This window comes from Falco naumanni, chromosome 5 (genome assembly GCF_017639655.2).
Source record: "Falco naumanni isolate bFalNau1 chromosome 5, bFalNau1.pat, whole genome shotgun sequence".
In the NCBI taxonomy this organism is placed as follows: domain Eukaryota; kingdom Metazoa; phylum Chordata; class Aves; order Falconiformes; family Falconidae; genus Falco; species Falco naumanni.
The window spans coordinates 70,196,440-70,221,295 of NC_054058.1; the positions used below are offsets into that span (position 1 = coordinate 70,196,440).

The 24,856-nt window shown below is 45.7% G+C and overlaps 2 protein-coding genes across 4 annotated transcripts in view; one reads left to right on the forward strand and one right to left on the reverse strand.

The window, feature by feature from the left end:
• Positions 1 to 2,529: 2,529 nt before the first annotated feature.
• Positions 2,530 to 11,860, forward strand: TMEM243 (transmembrane protein 243). The gene is made up of 4 exons (XM_040594431.1): positions 2,530 to 2,697; positions 9,097 to 9,147; positions 10,020 to 10,124; positions 11,360 to 11,860. Exons 1-4 carry the CDS (start codon positions 2,620 to 2,622, stop codon positions 11,480 to 11,482), a joined length of 357 nt encoding a protein of 118 aa, XP_040450365.1. The 5' UTR covers positions 2,530 to 2,619; the 3' UTR covers positions 11,483 to 11,860.
• A 2-nt stretch (positions 11,861 to 11,862) lies between these two features.
• The window catches only part of DMTF1 (cyclin D binding myb like transcription factor 1), a 30,625-nt gene continuing 17,631 nt past the window's right edge, over positions 11,863 to 24,856 (reverse strand). For all 3 annotated transcript variants that reach the window (XM_040594429.1, XM_040594428.1, XM_040594430.1), the window contains 7 exons: positions 23,158 to 23,309; positions 21,431 to 21,646; positions 18,991 to 19,076; positions 18,168 to 18,326; positions 16,987 to 17,370; positions 14,052 to 14,199; positions 11,863 to 13,234 (listed from right to left, as the gene is read on the reverse strand). In XM_040594429.1, coding sequence (XP_040450363.1) covers positions 13,125 to 13,234; positions 14,052 to 14,199; positions 16,987 to 17,370; positions 18,168 to 18,326; positions 18,991 to 19,076; positions 21,431 to 21,646; positions 23,158 to 23,309 — 1,255 coding nt within the window. In that variant the 3' untranslated portion in view covers positions 11,863 to 13,124. The remainder of the gene's footprint in view (positions 13,235 to 14,051; positions 14,200 to 16,986; positions 17,371 to 18,167; positions 18,327 to 18,990; positions 19,077 to 21,430; positions 21,647 to 23,157; positions 23,310 to 24,856) is intronic.

The window sequence follows — 24,856 nt, forward strand, 5'->3', positions numbered from 1 at the left end:
CTAAAGGCTAATACCTATTGACATTTGATAACAGAAAATATTGTTCTAGGTATCTAAGGATGAAGTCTGGTCTTCTTACTCCTGACCGGTCTAAGAGGTACTTTTCATACCAAAACCTTAGAGCTTCAAGTGTCGGAGGTGCTGATGAGGAGGAGTAAGGAAGGAAGCAATAGAAATGGTTTTGGTCAGTTTATATCCTGAAGAGGTTGCGATAAGCACAACCTCCCCACCTTGGCAGAAATGGGAGTCTTGAAATGAACTACACCAGTGAATCCCCTGGTGAAATAACAGCTAAACAGTTATTTGTCTCACAAAGCCCAGCCACCATAGACTATTCTGAATGCCACTGGCTGACATCTTCATCTCATCTATTAACTACTTATTGTGCCATTGTTTGACATCTTTGTCTCATCTATTAACTATTTATGACAATATTTACATTCAAGTAGCAGTTTGTGTTTTTCATCAATTTTTGCTCGTTTTGCATTTGTTCTTAACTATTGGTAATTACTCTGATAGACGTGGGAAGAAGGTTATGTCCATTTGTCCCACTGAGTCGTAACTCCAAGCATAACCTGTAGTACTCCAAGCAGCAAGGGGACTCCCACAGTCGCTCCCCTCCAGCACCCCAGTGCTCCCCTGTCCCAGTCAGACCCCAGGCAAACCTCAGTATTGAATCTGGCCAAAGCCAGAGCCTGCTCAGGAATGTAAGTGCTGAAAAACGAGCGTAAATCCAACCATCAGGTTTCGGGAGGTTAAGAGCACTTGTGTGTCAGGAAGCCACATCCTTCACCCCATGGGATTTTTTTTTTTCCAAGTGGCTTGAGGTGACATGGCTTTTCTCTGAGTCCTGGAGACCCTTCTTCCCCAAGCAGTGAGCGTGGGAACAAATGCTGGAGGGTTACAGGAGGGCTTTCCAACTTTCCACCCAGCACTTCAGCTCAGGATGAAGTCAAGCTTGTCGAAAGCTTGATAATTTTCCAGGCTTGCTTGAGTTTAAGACCTTCCACCTTTGAAGCTGCAGTGCTTTGGTCTCCAAGCGCGTTGCCCACAGGAGGCTGGGTGGAGTTGGACTGCACTCGCAGCCCTGTGTACACAGCACGGCCCCCCCGCTCAGGCAGCCCGGGCGCCCCTTTTCACCTAAAATGTCTGAAACGTTTCACAAGAAAAGCAACAGGTTTCGCTGGACTCTTGTTCAAGAGCTGGGGAGCTCCTGCGGGCCGTGAGCAGGGGCCCGAGGGGGGATCTGGGATGATGGGGGTGGGGGGACAGGACAGCTGCAAAGACAATATTTGCAGCTGATTTCTTTCTCTCTGGTCTTTTTACCCACCGATCTGTTTTTTAAATCTTCTGTTCAGCAAGAAGGAAATGCCCATGTTATTTCTGCTGAATTCCACTGATGTTTACTGGAATTTGTCATCCACAGCAAGAAGCCCCCTGGAAGTGCTAGAGAGGTGTGTGGTGGGGAGAAGAGGGGTGGGGGGAAATGCCAGGGCCAATTTAAACAAAAAATCAACAATCTGTCCCGGGAGCCATGGCATCTTAATTGCTAATACATCTTAATAATGGGTTTCTTCTCATCTGAAAATACACTTGGAGAAATGTTGTAGCCATGATGGTCTGGGGATATTCAAGAGGGGAGATACTTTGCATGACCAAATGATGTAATTAGAAAAAAATAACAATAAAAAACCCACACACAAAAAATATAAAAAATAAAATTACACCCCCCACCCTGGCTTTCTCACACACAAACCTGTCTTCAGCTCTGAAGCACCAGCAGCAGCTGTCAGTCCAAGCCGAGGCAGCGCATGGGGTTTCGCTTGGTGAACCTGAGCGAAAACTCTGGCTCATGTACAGAGCGCAAATATTTCCCTGCCACCAATCCCAGCTGCAGGAATGATCACTGCCTTTGGCAGGGTTTGTGCAGGCAACGTGTGCAGGTGGCCTGGATCACTGTGTAAGTTCATTTTTCAGCTCTGCCAGTATCAGATGTTTAAAAATAAAAATAAAATGAGATAAAACGAAATAAAATGAAATAAAAGTTTAAGAGAAAATGAGATGAAATGAGAGAAAATGAGATAAAATAAAATAAAAATAAAATGAACAAAAAAAATTATAAAATGCTACAAGAATTTATATATAAAAATAAAATGGACTAAAATAAAATTTAAACAATAATAAAAAATCTTAATTTCTCCAAATCACAATATCGTAATCGATAATGAGATTTACTTAAATAACGCAACTTTGTTGAATAATAAAGGCAACGAGTAACAGGCCGGTGGCCTTACCCCCCCACCCGGGCCAGAGCCGCGGCGGCCCCGCGGCGCCGCGCCCGCGCAATGCCGGACACAGCGATGCTCATTTGCGCCTGCAGATACGCGCAGCCTGCGCGTACACCCGCGCACATCCCCATCCCCCCCACCCCCGCAGGTGTCAGGCCGCGAGGGGCCCCGCCGCAGCCCCCCCATCCCCATCCCTATCCCATCCCTATCCCATCCCCTCCCCTCCCCATCCCGCGGCGGGGGCGGGGCTGGGCGCGGGGGGCGGGGCGCGGAGCGGCGCGGGGCGGCGCGGGGGGGCGCGGAGGCGCAGCATGAGGGCGCGCCCCCCGCCATGGAGGGCTTCGCCGCCCGCGGCTACGGCACCGGCGGGCCCGACAACCGGCTGCTCTTCGGGGAGACCTCGGCCAGGGTAAGGGGGGGGGGGAGGTGAGGGAAAAACACCCCGAAACCGTCCCAGGGACCCCCCATCCCCCCGCTCCAAGCAGCCCCCCCACCCCAGCAAGGGAAATGCAGCAGCAGCGCGCCCCCCCTCCCCCCGTAACGCCCTCCCCAGTTGCCCCCCCCCCCCCCCCCCCCCCCCCCCCGATAACGGCCGCTCGCTCCCGGGCTCCGCAAACGCGAAGAGCAGCGCAGGGAGCCGGGCCCGCCGGCCCCTGAGCCGGGCACCTGCCCAGAGCCGGCAAACAAATAAAAAACCAACGTAAAACAAGAAATAATATCTCAGCCCCACCCCCCGCATCAAAAATCAGTAAAGCGACAACAAAGCTGCACCCCCATGGAAAAACATAAAAGGAGACCCACAAATTCCAAAAGAAAGAAACCCTTTGGATTGGTAGAATTAAAAAATAGTAATAAAAAAAGAAATAAACCCAAACCGAACTGCGCCTGATCGGTGCCCCCGAGCAAAACCAATCTGTTAAAAATGCCCGAAACAACCAACCCCCCCCCCTCAAATTTAAAAAAACAAACCCAACCGTCCGCAAAACAATCCCCCAAGGCAAGAGCTCCTCCTGAAATAAAAAAGAAACTCCCCAAACGCCCCCGATAAAGAAAAAAACTTCCAAATAATCCCCTCCCAACGCCCCCCGAGCCCTGCTGGGGAGCAGGGGCTCGGGGCGCAGGAGCCCCAGGGCTGGGGGACCCCCAGGCTGTGTGCCTCGTTGGGGTGCATGTGGCCCTGCAGCCCCCCAAACCAGGGCTTAGGGCTGCAGCCCCCTGAGCTAAGCTCACCCAATTTTGGGGGTCCTTGCTTTGCTGGGGATGGGGGGCTGGTTTCGGTCCCCCCCCGGTTGTCGTTACGCGGTTTTTTCAGCGGCGCTGCTGACGTGCGGCAGTGCCGACTCCTCAGGTGCCGATCCCCGTAAGCCGCTCAGCCGGGCAGCGTTCGGCTGCCTGCTTGGGGGGGCTGCGGGGGGGCCCGGGGTGCTGCCCGGCACCCAGATCCAGTGGGAATCGCGGTACCCGGCGGTGTGCACCCCCCGCTGCCTGTGGGGTGCCAGCGGGTCGTGGCTTGGGGTTTGTCCCCTGGTAGGAGAGGTCACCCATCGCTGCGTGTGTCTGTGGAGGGGTGCAGGCTGAAACTGGAAATGCTGCTAAAATGATAACTTTTCATAAAAATATAAATAAAATTATACCAGCCAAATTTGGGGGGGGGAACCAGGATGATGTGGGGTAGAAGGAGGACAGGCAGGACCTCTGGGAGGATGGAGTGAGGGGGGACGGGTGCCAGCCCTGATGGAGAGCGCACACATGGGGTCGCGTGGGCTGGTCCTTGGTCGGGGGAACCTTTTGGGAAGCTTCTGGGGATGGGGACTTCTGGGGACTGGGACGTGCTATTGAAGCCAGGCAGCGGTCCTGGCAGGCAAACCTCAAACTTTCCAGCCTAGGTCAAGCCTTTGATCCCTGACCCCCATCTTTTTCCAGCTGTGGCTCTGCTCTCAAAGAGGAGCAGTAAATAATAAACATGGGATGCTAATTCCAGTTTCTGGGCTCAAACAGGGATCCAGTGCCCTGCACAGCACCCCTGCCTATCTTCTGGGGCTGTTTTTGGCACCAGTCGCGTGGGACCAGCACTGGCCGATGGCCTCTCTCTGCTGTACCTGTGCCTGAGGACACGGGACCGCCGTGCTGGGTGCTGGCCTGGGGTGGTTGCTTCTGAGGTTCGCTGGGGTTGCTTAGAGACAGATGCTGCTGAGGTCCGGAGCTGTTGTGTCTCTGAAATGAAGCTAAACTTTGCCTTAAAATGGGAGCAGGTCTGCTGGGAGAAGCGTATCTGCCCTGCCCTGGCTCTGCTTATGTGTCTCTGCAAGTGATGGCTGGTGCGCTGGCAAACCTGAGCCCCCTGCTTGGGCAGGGCACGAGGCCATGGGGAGGGGCAGGGGCAGGGGCAGTGCTCGTGCGCCGGGAAGCCCTGCACCCACATCAGAGGTCTTGCACCCCTGCCAGCGGTTGGAGATGGATGTAGAAATGGGGATGCCCTCTTCTTATGCTTTCCCAGTCTCCAAGCTGGTGGCTTTGGGGCTAAAGTTGCTCCATGGGGACGAGAGAGCTGGGCAGCAGCATTGGCCTCCTTCCCCTTGCTGCGGTCCAGCTGCTCCGGCCAAGCCGAGTGGAGTGGAGGGGCAAGGTGGTACCACAGAAGTCACTGGTGAGATGAAGGAGCGTAGCAGCACGATGCTGATGAATGCCAGGTGCGCTGGATTCAGTGGGGATTCAGCACTGGGAGTGAGCGGGTACGAGATGATGAAAAGCAAAGGCACAAGTGGTAAGGTGGTGAAGAGCAGACCGAGCATTACAGATGCAGGACTTCCTGGGGAAGAAGTTCAAAGTAGAAGCTGTTTGGGTTTCTCTGTCATGGGAGCATTTAAATATAAGCGGGTGGGTATTAATTGCTGTGGGTTGGAAGCAGAAAACAATAGGAAGAGACTGAGCAGGTCAGGGCGGGAGCGAGGAGCCTGCGACGGCACAAGAGCATGTCCCCCTGTCTTGCAGCGGGAGGGTCCCCTGTCTTGCAGTGGGAGGGTGGCCAGCGTGGTCCTCAGCACAGCTTTTCTCACATATAGCGTGTGTTGTCTGCTCTTCCACGTAGTTAATCTGGCACTAGATTAAGGTATCCCCTATGGCTGCAACAGGCTGCAGTTGCTGCTGGCCATCTGGACTTGCTGATGTAAGGCATAAAAATGGCTTTTCCATCACGCCTGCAGAGATGCCACCATGTACCCACCCTCCAGGGAACCAGCCTGTTCCTTGGCCTGGCCAGGCCTCTGCCGGGAGCTTGTTCCCGGTGGGCTTAGCCTGCAAGCTGCTAACTTGAAGGTTGCCAAGTGCTGAGCTGGACTGGGGTGAAGAGCAAAGCTGTCGCACTGTCCAAGACTGTGCAGTGGGCACAGTGGTGTGGGTGCATCCTCAGTCCTGCCTCAGTTTCCCTGTTACTTAAAGTAATCCTGACCCAGGTCCTGAAGGATCCTGGATCACACCCTCCTGCTTCCTGATCTTGTCTCCCTTTCCCAGAGGCAGCTGGAGGGAGACCTCTGCACCACAGCAGCTCCCTGGGACAAGCCTGGTGCCTCCAACCCCTGCAGCAACCCTCCCTGGAGTAGGAGGGCAGAAACTCTCCTGTTTTGAAATGCAGCTTGTACAGTGCTGAAACACAGAATTGATTGCCTCTGTGGCCAACAGCTGGCTATGTCTCTGCTGCCAGCTGGCTGAATAGCGATCCCCGTGAGTGCACTGCACACTGTTGGGCTGTATCAGAAGTCAGCGTCCGTGTGTGAGCACCCTGTGCCGGTGCAGGTGCCCTCCAGCAGCCTGCACGCTCGCTGTTTTGGTGCGCATGCTTTTATTTATTTATTTATTTATTTATTTATTTATTTATTTATTTATCACTCTAGCAGCTATCGTAATACATACTGATGCATGGAGAAAAATCCTCCCTGAATCAGCTGTGCTGGTTGCAAGAGTTGGGTGACATGGTTTGTAGGACACATGGCTTGTCACAGCCCGTTTCCGTGTGACTGGTAGCCACGAGTGGCTGCCGGGGCTGGGCTGTGTACTCAAGACACTGTGCGGAGGTGAAAGGCTCTGTCATCCCCAATCCCTTTAGCCATCTTGGCCTCTTGTGTATTTTTAACCTTTTTGCTGTGCTAAGCTGCCTGGGGCTGAGGTGTCAGCGGGCACTGGGGAATACAGCCTCTTGCCGCTTTGCCAAGCCTGGGATTTCAGGATCAGTGGCTTTAATCCCCAGATCCTGAAATACCTTCCTTTGCCAGTGGTGCACTGGAAGATTTTAGTGACCATGGGTTTAAGCATGGGGAAGGGGATGCCCTGACCCGCAGGGACTGGCTGCCACGTGGCAAAGCCACTCCGCCGATGGCATCCGTACCTGATCCGGCTGTTGCCGCAATGTCCATTGCTCAGCAGCATGAGAGGAGAGGTCCCTGTGCCGGGTCCCACTGCTGAGGCTGATGCCCTCGTCTTCTCCTGGCAGAGCAGTCTCTGTCCTGGCAAAACAGCTGAATTCTCTCAGTCTTAAAATTGCTAACTTCCAAGTCTCCAGTTAATGGGGAGAAGCCTAACAATGGCTGAGTTTCTGGATGGTGTATTCTGTCCGTAGGTAGATGACCATGTGTCCGGCCCTCCAAGCCCCTCTGCAGAGAGGGGGCTGCGGCTGTGCGCTCCCCCCCCCCGGTTAGCTGTAAAGGGTGGCAACCGAGGGCTGCTCTGCAGCTGGCCCCTTGGCTTTCCCTCCCCTTCCTCCGCCGATCGAAACCCATCTCCCCATGGCACAAAGGGAGAAGGGATACAGCTGCTCACCTCCTGCCACCCCTTTTGTCCGCGGGGAGCCGAGCCTGAACACAAACTTTGATCCCACTCCGTAAAATCGCCTTGGTGGGCTCCATCGGGTCTGCGGGGCAAGGGCAGAGCAAAACTACCATCCTCTCCTGGCATCAGAGTTGCTTTTGGGGGTAAAGACCCCTCCGCATACTGTCCAGGTTAAAGTTAGCTTTGAGTTCTTTAATGAATTTGTTTTAGCTTAGGTGAAGGAGCCCAGCTGAGCTGTTGTGATATGTTCTTACGGAGGCAGCATGGTTGCATTTCACCCTGTCGCTGCTGTTACTTGTCTGGAGATATTTCTCTTAGCTCATTTTTGGGGGTTGTTGGTGGGTACTTCATAGGTCGCTCCCAGAAGCTGCTGTTGTATTGCTGACACCACATGTGGAAAGGCCAGTGAGGAGAAGGGGTTTGTGCCTGGCTGGCGAGGACCTTGTGCAGGGGATGTGGTGACAGTTGCCTATGGAGGTGCGTAATTCCCCTCTACTGCAGCCGCTGCCGTGCCCCCACAGCTTGAGGTCTCTGAGCTATAGGAGCATAAATGGTCTCGTTTTACGTAGAGGAGCTGGCAACTAATTGAAGAGGTTTTAAAGAGTCTGCTTGCTGTGGCCCTTGCCGTTGGGGATGAGCACAACCAGGGCACAGCGTCTGCCTGTTAGTGAACCACAAGCTCCACTTGGGTGGACCACAAGCTCCACTTGGGTGACCACAAGAGCCTTGGGTCAGGGCTGGTGGTCTTCTGCAAGAGTGCGCTTTGCCCTCTGCCACCACCTCTTTGCTCTCTGCTTTCTCCTCCTGCCCCACTGCTGCCATGAGTTATTTCTTCGTGACCTGGAGCTTCTCTCTCTACAAATCATCTTCCAAAATGTAATGCTAGAAGGGAAGAAGGGTGTGAGACCAGGTGCAGGGAAACCTGGGTTGCCCTGCCTGCCAGCTGCGATGTCTTAGGCAAGATGCTTTTTCACTGCTTGATCTCTTTTCTCACCTTCCTTTAACTGTACTTATTTAATGACTCTCAGTATAATTAACTGAAGTTTTGCGGTTTTTCTCTCTGCACGTCTTTTCTGCTGTAGCTGTTGTGTTAGCGTTGTATTTGGTGAGCCAGCTGTCTGGGACGTTACACCTGTCTGTGTGCAACCCAACCCGACATCGGCAATAGGTGTTTGTACTCAGAGTAGCACCATGAAGAAAGGTAGGAGGCAGGTTTCCCAGCAGGGATGGGAATGTTCTCCTTCTGCATCGAGCCATTTCTTGCTGCAGCGAGTGTGTCAGTACGGGGTCCTGCCCAGGGTGCTCCTCTGAGCACCCAGTGTCACTGCCAGTCCCTGCCCTGATGACATCTGGGGTGGGACCGCGATGCTGACACCGAGGGATACCTCTTCCCAGGTGCAAAAAGGTTGTCTTTTCCCACTAAGTGTTTTGTGCCGATGGGGAGCAGCAGAAAGAAGTCTCTGTGTGTGTGAAATCTGTCTCTCCAAGTAGGCACCCTCAGGTCTGCTGGTGTTAGAGGAGGAACATTTGGGGTGCAGGGAACACTTCGCCTTCCTGCCAGCAGCCCACAAATTCCCACCGAAGGCACTATCAAGGTGTTTACTCTCAGGCACTGAGGCTAAAACAAGCCTCAACAACGTTTTCTGACAAGCTCTGTCTGTGCATTCCCATTTTTAAAATTTCTTTTAAAATTCATTTGGATAACTATAATTGATTCAGCTGTAGCGAAGAAGCCGGTTGCAAGTGAGCAAACCTGCTGCACAAGGACTTGGCCAGTACAACCTCCCGGAGGTCCATGGAGTCAGAGGAAGGGAAACCCTCCTGCAGGACAGAGCTGACCAGGGGAGCCTTGATGGTGCTGCTGGGGATAGCGTGGGTCCTGGCTGATGGGGTGCTCTCAACGTTGTTGGTTACCGGTCTGTTTTACGTGGGGGTTTGGGTGTTTTTTTGGCAAGGCATGTGTGTAACTGTCTTCTTTTTTTTTCAGGACAGAGTCATCAATCTAGTTGTTGGCGGCTTAACATCCTTGCTGCTTGTAGTAAGTATCTCCCATCCCATCTCATGTTTCATGCCTCCCTTAGGTGCTGGGGTGAAACCCCAGAGTTCCTCCCCAAAATGGGAGGCAAAACTTCACTGTAGTTTGGGGCCCAGGTAGTCACTTTGGGGTACCTCTGTCTTTTGAGACTCTGACAACAGGAGAAGGTGAATACCTTTTTTAAAGCCATGTTTTAAGATCTCGCTGCACAATAAAAAGCCCCAAGTCAATGGGCAGACTGTACATCCCAGCTGAACGTGAGGCTGGGTGTGGTGACAAAGTGCTTATGACCCAGGAGAACATGTTTGCTTCTCTTTATTTCCTTCTATTTATTATTTCCCTCTATTTATGGTTTATAGGAGTTTTTCCAAAGTGTGTCACTTTGTCTTGAGCTATGCTTTCCCCAAGCTTTGAAGACAAACACAACGCCATCGCGACTGGAGAGCAGCAGTTCTGCGGTCCGTGGTGGCAGCACTGTAGAAAGCCCAGGTGCAGGGAGGCAGAGGGGGAGCTGAGGTGGCAGCTGGTGGGAAGCTTGGCTGAAGGGATGCTCCGACACAGGCAGCATGCACGCCTGTGCCTGCTGGCTCTATGGGGACTTGGAGGATGGTTCTAGCAACAAGCCAGAGTAGTGAAGCTTTCATGATTTGTTGTTTTTTCTTCCGCCTCTAAGTCTGCAGTTGCGTCAAAGTGATTTTCCTCCAGAATTTTACATTTCCCTCAAGCTCGTCGCAGGGTGGGAGTTAAAGAGCAGGGAGGGATGTGCAGAGCTGGATGCGAGCTGTGGTACGCCAGCTGTCAGGGCAAGCCTCTTCTCATGGAAGCTCTGATGGCAGGTGAGAGCAAAGACTTAATCTTTGTTTTCCTCCATACAGGTCACTCTAATCAGTGCGTTTGTCTTCCCGCAACTACCTCCAAAACCTGTGAATATATTTTTTGCTTTCTGCATCTCCTTGTGTTGCATTTCTGCTGGCATACTTGTAAGTACAGTGACATTTGCTGTGCAAGCTTTTGAGTATATGACTGAGGATGAAATCTGACTAAAATCAGCTTTATGTGGTGCTACCTTCTTTTTTGCATTCTCCTAGAAAAGCTTTTCTAAAGCCTCCATAAAACAAGTTGACAACAAAGGAGTGGTAACTAGTTTCATATTTACTGCAGAGCAAGTGTGTGAACTGAGCCACCTTCTGCAGACCAGCTGTGATGCATGACTTGTCACCTCTGTGACAATGCCATCTGTAGCTGCCAGTGGAGACATAAAAAAAGAAACCTGGGAGCAGAGCAGTGAGATGGGAATTTGGAGATGGATTGTGCTACAGAAGACTAGGGGCGGAGTAAAACACTTGAAGTGGTGGGGCCAGCCAGGCACCTGCAGAAGTCAGTGGCCTTTCAGGCACAGGGGGTGAGCTGCAGTGGCAGGAAGCTACAGTGGGTGGCATTTCCTCAGGGTTGTAGCAGAGGTTCCTCTACTCAGCAGATGCGGCATCCCCGGGGAGTTGGTCCCCAGCAGCAGCAAAGGGAACTGGCAGGTCAGAGTTCATATAACGGTTTGGGTTGGAAGGGACCTTCAAAGATCATCTGGTCCAGCCCCCCTGCCATGGGCATCAGTGGCTCCTGCCTCTGCTGTAGCTTGTCATATTCAAGAGCGTTCTCCTCCTTCCAGCTGTGACCTGGAACGGTCACGGCGCCTACCCCTTGCCGCTGGGTAATCTGGGAAGTTGTTCTGCCTTGCCTGGTCAGTACCAGTTTGTAGTTCTACAGCTGGTAGCTGTGACTCTGCACAAGAAAGACTGTGTAGTGTGAAACCTGACATTTGTCCTCATCAACCAGGGTTTGATGGCTACAGCCAGTTCTGAGTGTTAAAAACCCCCACTGAACCCACCCACCGTCTAAAACAGAGCTGACAAGACAACCCATGTCTTTGCAGCTGATCTGGCACCCAAGCTTCACAAACCAACAGCCTTGTTTTGGGGAGAAACACCTTGCCAATTTTTTTGTTTGTGGGTTCCACCATAGCATGCTAAGAAAACAGGTGATATTTCTTAATTGTTAAGAAAATTATCCGAACTCTGCACCTAGTCCTCTCTAGTCAGATGAAGCTGGGTTGTTTTACAGAAAAAATAAAAAGGTCCAGAAGTTGCCACTTCAGTTACCACAGTGTCTCCTCTGAAGTACCTGGCATTTTAAAGTAATACAAACTCCTCCTCTCTTCTAGATCTACTGGTATCGACAAGGAGACCTGGAACCTAAATTCAGGAACCTAATTTACTATATATTATTTTCTATTGTCATGTTATGTATATGTGCCAACCTGTACTTCCATGAAGTGGGTAAATGATGGACATTGGGAATACACAGCAGTGATGCTACTGTGTCAGACTGCTTTCAGCTCAACTCTCAGCTCTACTTGAGACATCTGAGGACAGTCAGACTGAGAGGAAAGAAGTGGGTTGTGCAAGGATAAATCAGTACATGATTTTCATGTAAATGTATATGTAATGTCCCTCTTGTTGGGGAGAATTATTGCCGTAAGACGTGACATTCTGCTTTTTTTTGAAGAGCTACTGTTGCACTTAAACATTCCAGTTGTACTGATGTTTCAGAATGGCACAAGCTTTTTCATTTTGGAAAAAATTGCATTTTTTTACTACTGTACAAATAAATTGCAGCATTGCAAGGATCGGTAGCAGTTTAAATAAATGGCATCTTACAGTTCCGTAAGACAAATACTCTTTATTTCCTTTAAACTGAATATACAATTATTTCTGTTCCCTAGGCAACCATTTGAAACTACAACTTATTTTTCACATTAACAAAACCACAGACTGAAAAAGACCAACTCTTGATTATGAAGAGCTAATTACAGAAATAAATAAAATAATTTATACAGGAGTCTTTAGTTTCTATAGCTTTTTCTCTCTATCCCTAGCTAACAGGCTGCTGCTCAGCCTAGTGTCCTGTTTCAAACCCTTGTGTAGAAATAAATTGCCTTCCTTTGCCTCAGGGCCCTATGCCCAAATTCTCACAGAGCTACTTCTCCAAGGCTTTGCCACCTCCACGCCACCCCCCACCTACTAACCTGCTGCATAAATCACCTCTGGAGAGGTGGCTGGTAGTGTCATGTAAACAATGAGAAGAGACAAATGTTCCAGCCTACTCACAACAATCTTCAAAGAAGTTACAAGCTTGTGGGGGGAGGAGGCTGGCTGGGTCCCAGTAGCTTCCCTTTCTTATAGCCCTTTCCCTTTTTATTCAGCTTGCTGTAGTGAAGAAGGAAAAGAAACAAGTAAAAAAACCCCAGATTTCCCACAAGTGATCTTTCTGAGCTCTGTCCGTTGCCAGCAACGGGCTCCTCAGGAACAAGCAGACCCAGGGAAGTCTCATAAGCATCTGTGTCTTCTTCCTATGCTGTAGTTGTACTAACAAGCCAGATGAGATGGGAATACAGACCATTTCTTCATGATGCTGCCCACGCTCCCTGAAGTCTTTGATGGAATACATTCCGTCCTGAAATGTAACAGTCTCTTACTCCATGTATTACAAGAGTCAGTAAGTGCAGAAATCTTCACCCATTCTTCATGGAACATGTGCAAACTAATTCTTGCTGCGGCACTAAAAGGCTACAGTCCACAACCCTTGACTTCTGTCCAGTTTTCCAGATGTGCAGTTCAGCACACCAGTACCAAGTCAGGTCAGAACTGACCACGTGGATCCTAGCAGTGAGCACTGCAACAGAGGTTCTTTAAAACACCGAAACACCCTGGCTGAGACGCAGTACATCAGGCTTCGCTGGCTGCTCGGTAATCCTTTATAAATGAGGTAAATAGCCTGAGCAGAGAAAGTGCACTGTAGTAATTTCAAACTGGAAGTTTCTGCTTAAAGATACAGACTGACTGCTTTCTTTGGAAATGTGGCACAGGGTTGTAACTAATTTCACAATGCAAACATGGTCAATAGAAAATGGACACGATTACTGCTTCTCAGTGACAGCTCACTAAATCTTCAACATCCTTTGAATCTTCCAAGTCAGGACTGCCCAGCGACGAGCCGATAATGTGTGACCCGTCTCCATGATGCTGTAGGATAGGATCTGTCAAGAGGCATAGTACATTATAGCTATTATTTACTGTGTCATTATAACAAGATATAAAATACACAGTTAGAAGACAGAAAATGCAGCCTGAAATTTTAACCAATTTTAAGCAATATTGCTCAAACTAGGCAGCTCTCAATTTCTAGTTTCAAGGTAAGCTACAACTAATATGGATTCAACCAGTGTAACTCACGTTTGGATTCATCAGGTACTACTGTATCAGGCCTAGCGCTGACCCTTTGATGGCTCTGTGAGGAGATCCTTCCTCTGGAAAGCAGTATTTGTTAGGTGCAGCAGTGGGAGAATGTATCTGCGCTGCTTCCAAGTCTGAGGTGACTTGGCATGGGGAAGCATGGCACAAGCTAGCAAGCCCTTCCAGGTGAGTGCTGTGCAAACACAGCCCTGAGCAGCCCAGCCCCTCACCCTGAGAGGCCTTAAGTGCATTTCTGATGGCTCTGGTCTTCTCTCAAAGAAAGACATTTCATTCAAGTACCAGGGATGAAGAAATGCACACTAAAGGAGGAGTTACTTATTAGCCTACGCATACTAATTCAAGGCTCAAGGGTGATGGAAACAGCTCAGCAAGTGATGAAGCAGCTGCTGTTCTAATGCTTTTCCCACAAAGTTAAGTGGGACTTTCTTCTACTTCTGCTGATACCAGGTGGGTAACCAAGCTGCTTTTGCATAGCGATGACATGGAAAATTATTTAAGAGAACGCAAAGATCTATAAAGTGGTGTTTACAGGAATCCTAAGTGCCACACTGCTTTAATGAACCTGGCTCCAGCATCAACCGTATGAAGGGACTGTCACACCTGTTAGAGTTGTCAGGGGCAAGACTGATTCGCTGTCTATATCATCTGTTGACTGGATAAAACCATGGGAAGAAGGAACAATAAGCACAGTCTCATCATCTATTGTAGGCTGGTCAACTTGTTCTTCTATTGTTGGAGAACCCAGCTCCTGCACAACACAGAAGGAATAGGACATCAGAGTATACTCTTGGTAGCATAAACAGCAAAACCTGCTTGACTCAGCAGTTTTAAATTCAATTTTATCTCATTAAATTGAAATGTTAGCATCAGAGCTAGTTTACTCCAGCATTTATAGGGCATGTTTCATCCTAGTGCAGGTATCTAAAACCAAGATGAGAAGAATTCTACCCTGTGAGCAGCATGAGAGCAGGAGGAGAAGAAAGGAGAGGCTGCACGGTGGTGATAAAATATTGGTGATGACAAGAACATTTTATCGCTTTTAAGTCAAATGTTTTGTCTATAAAGAGGAGTAATTAAGCTTTTCCACTACTTGCTGTCTAGATGTTCTGAGAAATTGAAGCAATACCTTTATAGTACTAACCAGCTCCACAAATGCAACAGCTTTAGCTGAACTTAATAGTTTCACAGCTTCTGTGTCAAGTTTTAACTACTGAACAGAGAGCTCAAAAGACCTATTTTAACTTCTGTGCCTTGCTTGCCCTTGTCACTTGCTGACCGTAAATTGGATCCAAATTTTGTATATGACCCTCATTGTATCAAAAAATTGGAAACACACTGATTCTTTCCAGGTACAAGTTGTCAATATCCCTGCTCTCTTCTAGTCCTGTAATAACTGCTGCTGCTGCCTGTTCCCTGGCTTTTTTAGTACTGGAATGGCAGTAATACGTCCGGTTTAGTGTCACAGCACACTCCGGTGGACTCCTGGTTCTGCAAACACAGTGAAAAGACATCTACATAGTACTGCCAGAAGAAGCAGAAGTACTTGCATTCCAGTTTTTGCATGTGATGTGTAAGGTTTGTTCAAGCTTCAGGAATCACTGATGCAGAATGCTAGCAAATGTTGCTAGCAGAAGGCACCTGGATTTATCACGGATTTTGAAGGGAGCATGAAATGTGTGGGAGAGGTTACAGCCCTCTCTGTTCAAGCAAATCCTGAAGTTCCTTCATCTAGTTTTTTTATGAAAACTTGTTTCCCTACATAGTTTCACAATGTTGTTGCAAAGGCAACTGCCTTAAAACCCCTTCCCTGGTGCTGCTGAAAAGGAGTTGACTACCTGTGCTGCAGCTCTGAATTAAGACTTGGTCCAAATGTGTACCCATTCATGCAAAGCACAGTATGCTTGACCTGCAAAAGCAGCTTTCCGCAGAGAGCACAGCTGAAACTGCCCACGATAAGCAGTATGTTGCAAGGCTTGAAACTAGGAAGGGGAGGTGTGAAAAATTAAAGCAGCCATTGTAGCAAATGGGCACCTTTCCCAGGCAGAAATAATAAAACCCTGCAGCATGACTGCCTGCTTCCCAGTACCCACACCCACAGTGACAATACTGGCAAGTGCATCAAAATAACACAGACTTAAGGAAAGCAAAATTTAAGCATGTCTTTCTAGAGTAACTTTTCACTTAGAATCACTCACAGTTTACTATTTCCTAGAATTTAAATACACATATGAAACTTGAGTCTGACTAGAAGTGTAAGGCAAATTAGAACTACAAAATCAGTTTCATTTTCTGAATAGAAAAAAAAGTTTAGTTCCTCTTTATATCCTGCTAGCCATAAGTGATTTCTACGAAGTTTAATTAGGAACTAGGTTTATAGTGAAAGTTTACTAATTCTACCTTGAAAAGCTGAAATTTTAAACTGAGTAGAAAGCTGATGGGATGTCTGAACTGGTGAGAATCCTATCACAACTATGTCAACCATGAGACAACAGAGAGGAAAACGGAAGCGTAATCCCCAGCTTTGGATGTATTCAGTATTCAAACACTTCTGTAGTAGCAGACTGTTGAGACGTACAAAGATCCTCTTTGTGAAAGCATAATGGATACGCAGTGTCTGTTATGATCTTTTTCAAAGACAAAGCCTAACAACAATGGATTTTCAAGACTGATAAAGCAGAATTACAGTACAGCACAGGGTTTTAGAGAACAGGATGGGGTATTTGAATCTAACTCATCTCTTCCCACGGCCTAACCTAATCAAGCTTCTAAGGAAAGAGGTATTTTCTACCCGCTGAAGACAGTTACCTTCTTTTTAGCATATGTTTTCCTTGACTTACTCATTATCATAGCTCCAGCAACTGAACAATGGAAGAATTGAGTATAAACAATCCAAATGCCTGAAATCATTTGGATAAACTCACTTCTGCATCGCAAGTGTTGTAGCTGAGTAAAACTGAGGCCAGAAATAGCTTAAATGCTTCAAATTCCAATTTTACAGATACTTAACTGTAAGTATGTTTAATAGAAGTCCTCAAAAATGGAAACTGTGATGCACCTCAAAGCATGTTGTTAGATTCATAGACCAAAACCTAAATACTCTACTGCACCTCCCTTGCTCAGCAGTCATCTACCTGTAAAGTATGCAGGGTTGGACAATTGACAGTCTATCTTAAAGTAAGAGCATCAAATAGTAATCAGATGAAGGGAACTCAGTGGTTCAGTGCCACTAATATTCCCGCTTTCCATAGTCATCATGCAAAAGTACCCTGAGTAGTGAAGCAACTCCATAGTGAGGTATTCAGCGCTCCAGCTGAAGTAAAATATAAGCTTAGTACCAAATTAAACGCTACACTTTCACACCTGTAACATATTAATGAAACTCAAGGATAGAGGATCTGAACAAAACCTGAACTACAATATATGTCAAATCACTGACATATTTCACATGAATACCTTCACATAAAGGTCAACGATGCAATGAAATTATTCTCCATGCAGAAATGGGGAATATATCGACTATCATGCACTCCCTTACCTCAGTAACGTAAGTGCTGGGTAAATCAGAGTGAGAATCCTCCTCCTGTTTCAGGCTGGCATCTGAAATCTCCTCCACAGTTCTTACTATAATTCCATCCATCAGTTCACTGCTATTGCTGCTGAATTTGGAGGCATCATCTTCATTGTAGGCTGACTGTTCTTCATCACTCAACTTGGACTGATGGATATCATCTGGGAAAGTATTTGTTTCTAGGGTATCGGCAGGATCTGTCAGGTCAGCCGACTGAATGTCTGAATCAACAGTAAGTTCTGCCTGAGTGACAGATGAGGAGATATCTTCAGCAGCAACAGTGCGGATTATGACACTTGGTGTGTGGCACTGCACTGTGACATTGTCACTTGTATTTAACAAATGCTCTGGCTGTAAGCAGTATTTGCAAAAAGAGACACAAACAAAAACCAAAAAATGTCAGAGACTTCTGTATTCTCAAAGTATCTTCAAGTCTTCTGTATTCTCATAGACAAAGTTTCTTCAAATCTTTCAGCAAATAAAAGCAAAAGGATTCAAAGAACTCATTACTGTGTGTAATTTAGAGTTTTATATATATAGTATGTCAGCCCAGATCATCTGTCAACCTTTCCTGGCCCTAAACAATGAATTTGTACACTGAATTTGGTGTCAACTGTTCTTTGAGTCACAAATACAGTAAATACTTAAAGTGAAAGAGGCAACCGTTCAGGTGAGGGTCACTGTAGATTCAAAAGATCAGTTTTTCCCCGAGTTTTGCATCACTTTTGTTATTCAATCCCCAGTTTGTTTCCTCTTCCCTCCCTCTAATAAAAAGTATACTATCACTACTATACAAATTTTGTGAACACCAATATTCATTTGTCAGTCACTGAAAACATCAGGAAACTGCAGTATTTGTCGTGCTGTGGAACATGCCACTAGATGGAGACAACATGCTCAGCCACAGAGAGAACTAAGTTGCTCACTAAGCTAAGTTTTGAAGCAACTTGGAAGTTGCTTGCTAAAAAAAATTAAAAAAAAAAAAAAAACAAAAGAAATTTTCACTCTTCAGTGTTTTAAGCAAAGTAACACTGTTATGACTTAAGAACTGCTTTGCAAATCTAACATGCACATACAGAGGCCTGCATTATGATGTTCCCCTCCCCCACTGCCCAAACTCCAGTCGTTTCACTGCTCACAATACATACCGATAAGGCATGAACTATGATCTGTTCTGGGGAGGCTGGAGCAGTAGCAGCCGTTAGGGTCATGGTAGGACTAGTTGTCAGTGTTAAAGGAAGGCCTTGGCTTGAGCTTGTCTGCAGTAAGTATGTACCTGGTGTTCCAGTCGGCTGGAGATGGAAAGACTACAAAAGACAACCCAAGTTTAATATCCAAGCACACTTGTCTTCCTGGGCTGTGCCCAGAGCGTGTTTATTTACATCAGCTACCCTAACTATAACTTCCCTGGAAAACAAATAAACAAATCCAACCCTACTGTGCTGACTGCTGTACTGCACTCAAAAAGTAGAGAGGAACTCATACATTGCCTTAGGCTACCAGGGCAAGTATTAATGCTAAGTAAGAGTCAAGCAGGACTGTATTATGCTGTGCAACATAAGAAAGGAAGAAATTCAACTTACTCTTAACACTGAGTTGAAAGAGAAACTGTGCTATAAATTACAGTACAATGGAACTGAGAGAATCTGTACTTGCTGGGAGCTTCCTGTGGCTCCGTTATGTAAGATTTCAACCAAAAAAAGCCAAACAAGCACAAAGGAAAACTTCATAGCAGTAAGGCATCAAGACAGATTTAAAGCATTTAACGGCAATTCACATTTTACGCCACAGCCCTAATGAATTACACTTTTAGAAACATATTTTGCTTTGAACTTTTTAAGTTTTAGATCTCTTAACTTCCTCTTTCCACTGGAGAACTATTTTCTTTTGAAAATACACCGTTCCATAGTCTAAGAAGTGTCTGTAATTAAAAGAAAGAACAGTAACAAATACCAGTTTTCTGCTACTTACTGGAAGAATCTCAAAGGTCTGTAGTGTTCCACTGTTTAGTGTTATTGTCTCAGAGTCAACAGTAGCTGCAGGGGAATCGGTTGAGGCTGCAAAAAGAAGGAAAAAAAGAAAGTATATAAACCAAAATGTTTCAGCCTTGCAGAGAGCATAACATACTACAATTAATATATAGCAGGGTACTGTTAATTCCAGTAAGAGGAAAAAGAAAACTTGCTGCAATCCTAATATCAAGGTTCTCTAATTGTTACCCAAGATACAATACTATTTAAAGAGGGCATTCTACAATCCAAAAAAGCAAAAGAAAGTACAGTTTTAGTGCGCAGGGATAAAAGCAGAAAAATAAAGTTATCTAACATTATCTAATTACTTTTTGTAATGAGATTTCTAAGAGGTTCTGGTGTAATGATATCCTTTGGATCATATATTACTTGTTTTAAACTGGTGTCAGGTTTAATATTGCTGTCTTTCCCATTTTTTTGTATTTTTAACCTTTTCTGCCTTCCACCATGTCCACCACTGATGAAATATCAGATGCTCCACAAGACATTTGCCTAACTTGTGTGTTATAACTGCAGTGTATAAAAGCTCTAAGTATTCTTATCACAAGTGTGTAATTATCTATGCAATTATCTCTATTAATTCCACAAGTCACAAAGAGAAGCATCAAAAACAGTTTACGTATCAGACATTTCAAGATCACCAGGTCCAAAACAACTCGTACGGAAAGCTTTATAAAATATCATAAAACCTATTCAAAACCATAATTGTAATTTTTACTTACTCTTAAAAAAACAACCCTCACAAGTTCCAGGAAGATGCAGGCAAATTAGTAATCTGCCTGGGATTACCCACTAATTCCATAAATACCGAAAGGCCAAAAGACCTACATGACAACAGCAGAGCTCCAAGCTCCAAACCTGGCCATCTCAAGACTCTCTGTCTTCAAAACAGAGTAATTCTGGTCTTTGAAGAAGATAGAAGCTCCAGTTTTAAAGATTTTACTGTTGTAGTGGCATGTTCAAGGTTTCCTGCTGCAGATTTCCTGGCACCTAGCAGCAGACAGCTGCAAAGTGTGGCCTCTCTGTTACCTAGCCAGTTGTGCTCATAAAGCTTACAGATATTATCCCTTTGAAACCTTGAGCCTTCTATCAAATGCAGCTGAGAGTGGCTAATAGGTTCAGCCCTCATGGGACTGGGAAAGACACAATACAAAATTCACTTTGATTACATAAACAGAAATTCTTCAGGAAAGCAGACTAAAATGGGGAAAAAGGCCTGTTAGGCAGACAGGGGCAACTGACATCACAAAATAACTGTTTCAGGATTCATTTCAGAAAGGACTAAAGGTTACAGAACACCAGCGCATCTTGCCTGCTCATCGAAACCCAACAGCTTTGACCAAGCCTGGCTAAAAGTCTGAGACTGCTGACATATTACAACAGACAAAATGTTCTTGGCTTGGTGTTGCATGTCATTCTAATTAAAAATAAACCAGATAAAATGAAGATGGCACTTAATAAGTAGATTAAGATGGGCTAATCTAATGAAACTATAAACAGAAAATTGTTTAGCAAATGCCTATCTAGTCGTACTCTGAAGAATCATTTCTTAGCCTGATTAATTTTGTAGTAAGCATGACTGAGGCACTAATCTTCCCTAATAAAACTCACAAATGGCAAACAATGCAAAATCTTACACAACAGAGATGACTGGCTGCATATGGGGTGACTGGATTGGAGTGACTGGAATTACTTAATGAGTTACAAAACCAAGCAATAAGCACTACAGTCAAAGTAGACCTGGTAATAAATGAGCAAAGTTGATCCTTAAGAGCATGAGAAGCACCAACTTAAAAAAAGAATAGAGTGGTTAGAGCAGATCATGAGCTTAACATCAGTGTGACTTGACAGCTAATACTTTCTACAGTGTTTGTGCCTAGAAATAACTGCACAATGAGAAGCAGGGCTAGAAAAAACCTCACCTTCCCTGTCAGGGTCCTTCATCAAACTTAGGGACAGCAGTGTACATATTTCACAAAAGATCTTGTACATGATACTGGTTTAGACAAGAGCTACTAGCAGAAACTTAAGGAATGAACATACATACTGCACCTTCATTAAGAGGTTTGTGTACCTTTCCAAAGAACATGTTATATGGCACACCCTTGTGTGCATGCACACAGACAGGCACCTACAACTCCTATGTCCAGGTGCTCCAGTTGCAGCTTCTTGCTACTGTTGTCACAGGAACACCTACATTTGCTTAACGAAGTTAGAAACAGGCAAACGGAACCCAGAAATCCTTAATCTGAAGTTACGGCAAGACCAAAGCAGAATTAACAAGATCATGTAAGACATGCCCACTCCTCCTTCACCATCTTAACATAAGAAAGCTTTAGGTTTCATTAGAGGACAGCGAGTCATTTGTTTCAGCTACTTACAGACATGTGTAATCTGGACTGGAATCTGCAAAGCTGCCATAGGGCTTGGTGCGTTTCCTGCGTTCTCCTCTAAGCGAGCCACTCGAATCTGCACATGCTGAACCCCCGAACTGGAGTTTGTGTTTGGTAATCCACTTCCAGACTTGTTCTCCGAAAGCAGGTGCCCTGGATTGTTTTTCTGGTTCTCATGGAGTTGTTTAAGACCTTTTATCAGCACTGAGAGAAAGAACGCTCACGCTAAAGCATGTCTGAAACGCTGCATGTGAGATTTATCCAAGATGAAAAAAGTAATCAAAATCCTTCTGAATTTGGAACCTAAACAATTTATAGAGATTTATCAACTAGAAATTTAGCACATACATAAAATTACAGTCAACTATCAGAGTGAACTTGATTTTCTCAAGGAACCTAGACATTTTAGAATGCTTGAATAAAAAAAAATTAAAAAAAAAAAAAAAAAAAAAAAAAAAAGAAAAGCTCATAAAAATATGGACCTCTCTACAACCAGGTATGGTATATACCCAAGCTACAATCAAGTGCCAGTATCACTAGTTGTGTAATGCTATTATCAGAAATAAACCTTCTAATTTTACAAAACGTGGAAGCGGACTTGTTCAAAAGGTTGACAGAAATGTCACTGGAAATACGGAGCAAGAGAGAATCTCGCAGTGGCTACACTACAATTCTCAGTCTGTGCACGAAGTGGCCTATCGCACCAATAAGCCCACCCACCTTTCTTCCCTATGATCACTTTGGTCCCACTGAGGGAGTGGTTGATGTAAATAAGGTGACAAAAGCTGAGGCCTCTGCTTTTCTAGCATTCAGTACAGCAAACTGCTTAAACATTTCCCACTCCTGAGAGCATGACATTCTGTCTCGGGGAAAGACAGTGGAGCCTGTTGATTCAGCAGTGTATTTATAATATGAATTATTCGATGCAACGAATGCCTATTAATGTATGGTAAGTGTAACAGGGCTACCCTCTCAACTGCAGCCTCCAGGCATGACTAATATATAACCACACTGATGACCACAGCAAGTGTCCATTAAATTACACCTTTCATTATGACATTCATTAGTCATCATGGCTAATCTCTCCATTTTTTTTCCTCTCCCCAAAACAGAGAAAAGGAGGACTGAAGGTCACGGAGTCTGAAATACTGTTTGGCTCAGGCACTAGTTTCTCCAGCCAAGAAAGAGAAAATGCTATGAGGGACTTATCTGGGGAGCTTTATACCCCCGATTCCTCCCTTCCCCCTCACTGTGCAGCTAGTAAAGCTAAGGTTCACCACCTCAAAACAGATTACATTTTAACATTGTAAAGGTAACAGATCTAACCTGAGGTGACAGTTAGGCTGCATACAAGAGTGATACACACTCTTCCACCTGAAGAGGTCACTGCCCTCCATACCAAAGATCAGCATCATCTGATATCTACCAGCTGAGCTGCTTATATACATGCTCCCACTTTAGACAAAGTGAGGGGAGTTGGAAAATTCTGCTCCTGTTTAGTTGCATATATCAGCTTGGCTTTTTTTGACCAAAACACTTAAGGATTGCTTGTAGGAGCAATTCAGCCAGCAGATCCAAGGGGCCAGTAACTTCCAGCAATGGAGCAACGTGCTCTTTGGTAACCACTGCTTTAAGTAGAGAACAAAATGCAGCCTTATTCCTTTGACAGTTGTGAAAGGAGCTTTTATAAGACAAGTGTGCAAGTAGTACATTACCAGGGAATGAAACATCTTTGTGGTTTGCAATCTGTCTTTTAATGGTCCACCATTTACTCCGGAGCCACTGTGGTGAGCGTACACTACTCCATCCTTCAGCTAGTAAATCCCAATTGATGTCATTTTCATCAGAAACTTCAAGTTCCGCTATCCTGGCAGGATACAGAAAATATTTACCTGTTAGAAACTACCCTCCAGACTGGAAGTGGTCTTGCACATCTCCGGTCTTGTCACACATTAACAGCAGCAAAACGGCATGCTAATGAATAGCCTACCAGAGCTCATGAATTGACACAGGCTTCCAAGGCTCCACGCTGCCAGAGGTCAAGCAGAATCATAAACAACAGAAGATGGACTAGACTTGTTAGATGATCCAGTCCATCTCCTTGCCATGCAGGATTATTCTCCTTATTTACATACACACTAGGACTCTGACCAGATTATTGTGAAGCATTCCAAATGATGGTACTCGCATCTTTTCTCTTTGGAAAACCATTCCCCAAACACATCTCCAAGGCAGGAAATACTTCCCAAGATTCACTCTGAACCTTCACTTAATTAATTTCATGTTATGATATTTACTTGTTTTCTCCTAAATAACACTCATCCATCCTTAACAGAATTTTGCCTCCTCTCAGACGCTTCTTAGCCAAAGTAGATCAAGTTAACCACAATATTAAGCAGTTCCTCATAAATCAGTCCCATAAGGCTCTCCAGGTAAGGGACAGTCTTCACATAATTTTTGCAGATGTTATACACACACTGGATTCTACCAAAATCTGTTTTGAAAACTATAAATAGCTTTGATTTGCCTCCAGCTCATCTATGCATGGAGTATATGAGAAAGGAGGGGAGTGAGAGGGGAAAAGATTTTTGTGGAAGTTAAGAGCATTTCTCTTCACAAACCAAGCAACAGCACTGAACATCCTTGCTAGCTAAATAAATGGGAAAAAAAAAAAAAAGGAAAAAGAAAAAACCTACCAAAACCAACCCTGCAGGATGAGTTAAGAATATCTGGACAGACCAAAACAGATACCATTTGTACAAGAAATATGAAGAATTATAACCAGCACATTCTGCAATATGGAATCAGGTTACTTATTTTGAGTTCATGTCAAAGAGCTTCAGTAAATTAGTAGTGAATATTGCTTTGTAAATAATGCTCATATTCCCTAGATGTCTAGGCTTTTTATTCTCACCCAAAACTATCAACCATAAAAATCCACTGGCTAAAAAGCCTGAGGTAAAGGCATTCAAAATGGGAGGAGGACTGGAGAGAGCAAAAGATTTCCAAAGTTACTACCAGGTTGCCAGTTCAAATGCAGTCAAAGATGCTGATATCCAATCAGTGTTTGGTGGCCTACATGAAATTAATTTGCAGTCTCAGTTTAGTTCTTTGTAGACAAGATGTCCACATCACAGAAACCACCACCACACTTGACCCTTGTTGGTCATCTCTGCAGAGAGGCCAAGGACTGAACGGGCAGGGAGACTGAACTACCCTCCAGTGAAGGGTTAAAGCGCATTGGTGGGGCAACGTGTGGGAAGCTTGCACGGTTGCTGCCTGTGCTGTACCTTTTCTGTGGAATAAAGAAGACTTCAGTCTCCAGGGTTTTCAATCTGACACCTTTCACGAACACTAATATTCACTAAAAAAACAAAAAACAAAAAATATGTTCAATAATAAATCTCTGGGAAC